General features: G+C 36.6%; 1 protein-coding gene across 2 annotated transcripts; it reads right to left on the bottom strand.

Annotated features, from left to right (window-relative positions):
* Nucleotides 1–323: 323 nt before the first annotated feature.
* On the bottom strand, nt 324–2,805 carry LOC149419658 (uncharacterized). Of its 2 annotated transcripts, none has more exons than XM_089636974.1 (5): nt 2,282–2,805; nt 1,935–2,136; nt 1,765–1,845; nt 1,514–1,588; nt 324–704 (listed from the first exon to the last, which is right to left on the bottom strand). In XM_089636974.1, exons 1-5 carry the CDS (start codon nt 2,450–2,452, stop codon nt 340–342), a joined length of 894 nt encoding a protein of 297 aa, XP_089493100.1. In that variant the 5' UTR covers nt 2,453–2,805; the 3' UTR covers nt 324–339. The 2 variants fall into 2 exon arrangements, with proteins under 2 accessions (XP_089493100.1, XP_089493099.1); XM_089636973.1 differs by having other exon boundaries at nt 1,765–1,851.
* Nucleotides 2,806–4,325: the final 1,520 nt, after the last annotated feature.

The raw sequence follows: 4,325 nt of genomic DNA on the forward strand, positions 1-4,325 counted from the left end.
CACCATATATAATGTATAGTAATTGTGCTGTGTATTGAACTGTGAAAGGACACCATATCTAATGTTATGACTAATGAAGTCATATTTTTTAATGCATAGTAATTGTGCTGTGTAATGTCATGCTGTGAAAGGACACCTTATCTAATGTAATGAGTAGTGAAGTCATATTTTTTATAATATGTTATAATTATGCTGTGTATTGAATTATGAAAGAGCACAAGGGTTTATCTTAAATATATACCTATGTATGTATTAATAATGTCCATTATCAAAAAAATTGAAACAGAATGGAAAATAAATAAAACATTTATTGGAGATTAATATATTTTTTATTCATATTTATTTATTGGCGAGCTCTTTTTCCAATTCTGCCTTCGCTCTTCTTATTTGTAGTTCTATAAGTTCGTTCTGCAGACGAGCTCCTTTCGACTGCTCCCGAGCAGTCTCGATCTGCTCCCGGGCAATCTGCTGGGCAGTCTCCCTCTGCTCCCGGGCAGTCTCGATCTGCTCCCGGGCAATCTCCTGGGCAGTCTCCCTCTGCTTCCGGGCAGTCTCCTTCTGCTCCCGGGCAGTCTCTCTCTGCTCCCGGGCAGTCTCCATCCTTACTACGTGCATTTCTTCATCGTACTTTGTTAGATTGGTGCTTCTGAGGCAACGCACTTGGCCCTCGTCCCGAACCACCTGCCCACTAGATGGTATCAAGTCTGAAACAACACAAAATTACAAGCTGATTAGTGAAACAACACAAAATTGCAAGCTGATTAGTCATCAATGTAAATAACAGGTTTATTTGTGTAAATAACACTCTGTGCCCCATGACATAGTGCACAGTCGGGAAACACGCCAAACACGCGCCCAACATATTTATTTATTTACACAGTAAAGTAAGTAAGTGTAAAGTAAATATAAAGTGCAAACTATAAATTACAAGTAAAAATTAAAATTTAAAGTAAGAAAAAAAACAGTAAAAATGTAGAAATATAAATTATCTCTAAAAGGTACCCACAAAGATTTAAATATAAAAAGTAAGAAATCCTGGATTATGTCATCCGATTTGATAAATTTTTCAAGTACCTATGATTTCTAGTACATTAAATAGTTTTGGAGTGCAGTACTGGTAGGCATATTATGTTTACATGATGTATTATCGTGGTACCTACTAGCAAACAAATTAAGTTTAATGCATCTTTTGTATGAGGCCAGATTACCGACGAAGTGATCGATATTAGCATATTCATTGCATGTACACGGATGACATTTGTCATCAACAGCTCGGCTGTGGAACGATTTGCTGGCCTCTGTTTTTCCTCCCTCCTACAACATTGGTCTCTTCAAGACCCATTTTCACTCCTTCCTCAAAAACATTCCCCACACAGCATCTTCAACAGGGCCCCTTTTTCTTTATGGTGGAAAACGAGAGGTTAAAGTAAAGCTCTCCGAACTCCGAGCATTATTTGAACCTTTGTACGAAAATGCAAGTAATCACAGCAAATAGAGAGGTAAATATAGTCACCTTTCTTGGCTATAATGCGACGTGTCTTCGTCTTGAGCTGGGGCGTTGAACTTTCCTCCGGTGTTTTTGTTATATCTGAAAATTAAAAACACTTTTGCAATATTTCTATCTCGAAAATTATTTAAGATTTAGCATGACAACTGATAAAATTATGTAATAAGTTCCTACAGAGAAATGCGAACACTACCATCTAACAACAAATCACATTTTGAATTGATAAGAATCAATTATATTATCAAAAATTGACTTACCAAACACCGGCACTTCCGTCGACTGGTCAGTCCATGGCATGCTGAATAAAGCAGACGTGCTGGTGCTGGGCACAGCGGTATCTGAAACTTAAACAATACTTTATAAGAAATAAGGTCAAAGTTAAATAAACAAGTAGCCAAAATATTTCACATAACTTTCTTAAACTAACCGCGATCGCTGTCGTTGCTAAAGCTCAGTTCAACGTTGGTGGCCAAGTCCAGCACGCTGTCAACGGGATGATGCTCATCAGAGACAGTTGGCGACAGCCTGCCCCCTCCCGTCTTCATCCTGCTCCTCTTTTCCTCGCAGAGCTCCATCTTCCTTTTTGACTTAATGTTGTCCCAGCATTTCTTAAGCTGCGCTTGGGTCCGCTAAGAAGGAATTCAATAATACAGTATTATAATAGTATTACGGAATCGGAACAATAGAAGAGTATGTATATGAATGAAAAAAGAGTATCCCTGTGGGGAAACGGCGTGATGGCTAGTTAGTATTTCAATTACAAAAGATACAAACCTTTTGATTGCCGGCGATTGAGTTGAAATCATCTGTCAACTTGGCCCACGCATTTTTCTTCTCGCCAAGTTGCAGATGATTAGTCGAAATGCTGGCAACGGCAGGATATGTGTTTATTAAATCTAATAAACATTGCCTTTCACTCGGCGTGATTATAATACGAGAATTCATTGTTTAAAAAGGAAACTTTCGAGACACTCAACTGAAGATGTAACAGAGACTTTTGACAGGCCGATGTTATTTACTTATTTACGACAGACGCTTGAACTAAATCCATAGACAACAGCATAGATAAACACACAGATTGTCCCAAAACGGGGCATGTTGTTTCCGTAGAAGCAGGACATCGACAAGTTTCGGATGACGTCACACCTTTCTTTCGGCGTAGACAAAAGGTCTCTACCTGAGGAAAGGAAGCTCAAAGTGTGGACTCTGTATAGAAGCGTTAAAGGTAAGGACGGTTCTTACCTTTGCTTAGGTAAGGCTGACACTTGACTTAGACAACTTTAAGGATCGACTCTGAATACGGGTGTGAGAATATAAAGGTAACGGTTGCAACTGATGCCGAACCCAGGATTTTTGCCTCACCGGGACAAATAAAAATTCTTATTGTATAAGCTGTATTTACTGTGTCTTGTTCTGTTTCGCTTAGATTATCAGTATTAACTTCTTATTCGATGGTTAAATATTACATCGATGGGTATAGCCCTCAAATGTAAAAAAATTAGATGTAATGAACTTGAAATGCTGTTTTTTTTTATTTGTTTTCAATTATAAAATTCTAGGAAAAACATTATTTCCATAATTTAGGTACAACTTGAGAAATTATTTGTTACTTGTAAATTTAATAATAAGAAAAAAATTGCTTCTGATAATTTGTAATTATGAAGATAAAAATACAAAATATGACCCCTAGAAAAATATTTAAAATATTCTGGACACCAACGCCAGTGACATTGACTGTAAAATGCCGGTTACCTCTCAGGGGTAACTTAAAGAAGGATTTGCAATTGAAACACAATTTCGCGAATGTCGTCGGACAACTGACTGATTGGGCCAGTTATTTGCGTATTTATTGGGTTAAAATTCAACAGTTTCTACACGTGTTAATGAGGAGCAATTATTTCAATATAAACAGAAATATTATAATTCGTCATAGCGCCAAGAATCAATTACTAAGTTCCCATAGTTTCGTCGTGCGAGTAATTCATCCCTGAACTGGCAGTATGACACGCATACGGTGGTTTAAAATCTTTTCAAAATGACTCATCGTACGAGATAAGCCTTAAAGAATTCGGCATCGTTAAATGTGTGATAACAGATAAATATTCATTTCCTTAATTATTTCAATAATTATTTAGCTACATCCATCTGCTGTCCGGTACAGCATTTAATCCATATTTTAATGAAAGTAGCCTTTTATAATTTTTTTACATATTCAATAGAATTTGCATATTTCATGTAATGTCTATATAACACTCCCATATTCTAATCTACTTCTGATAAATGAATTGTTAGGTTAAAATTGTTGGGGGTCTTTGAATGGTTTTGATATTCAGTGAAAAAATGCTGTAAACTTTATTTAATATTTAATTCTATAATTAATTATTGATTATTTTATAAACTAGTTCACAAGGGTGTGGATAGAATGATCAGTATTCGGTTCTACATTAATTTAATTAAAATTTCTCCAAGACCAATATTAACAAATCTACCTCTTTTACAGTCCTAACCAGTTTACCTAAAAAATTATCCAAATTCCAAAAAGCCACAACCACGGGATTGTGAGGTGTCACTTTAAAAAAAGTTAATTCAAATGCCTGCTAGAAATCACAACTGCTGTGGTACTAAGAATTCCGCGCGAATTTAAGTCGAGGGTGAAAATTTTCCAGGAAACGTAAAAGCTGCGAGATCCGCGATGGGATAAGCTCCAGAGCATTTATAACTGCGGAAATTGTTTCGATATCCTGAAACAGAGCTTTTAATTTAATTAAAGCTCTCTGCGCGCTGAGCGGCGAGCACGCACGACGCTACCATTTCAACT

Source organism: Hesperophylax consimilis, chromosome 11, assembly GCF_061612785.1.
Source record: "Hesperophylax consimilis isolate HC1 chromosome 11, BYU_Hcon_1.0, whole genome shotgun sequence".
Lineage (NCBI taxonomy): Eukaryota > Metazoa > Arthropoda > Insecta > Trichoptera > Limnephilidae > Hesperophylax > Hesperophylax consimilis.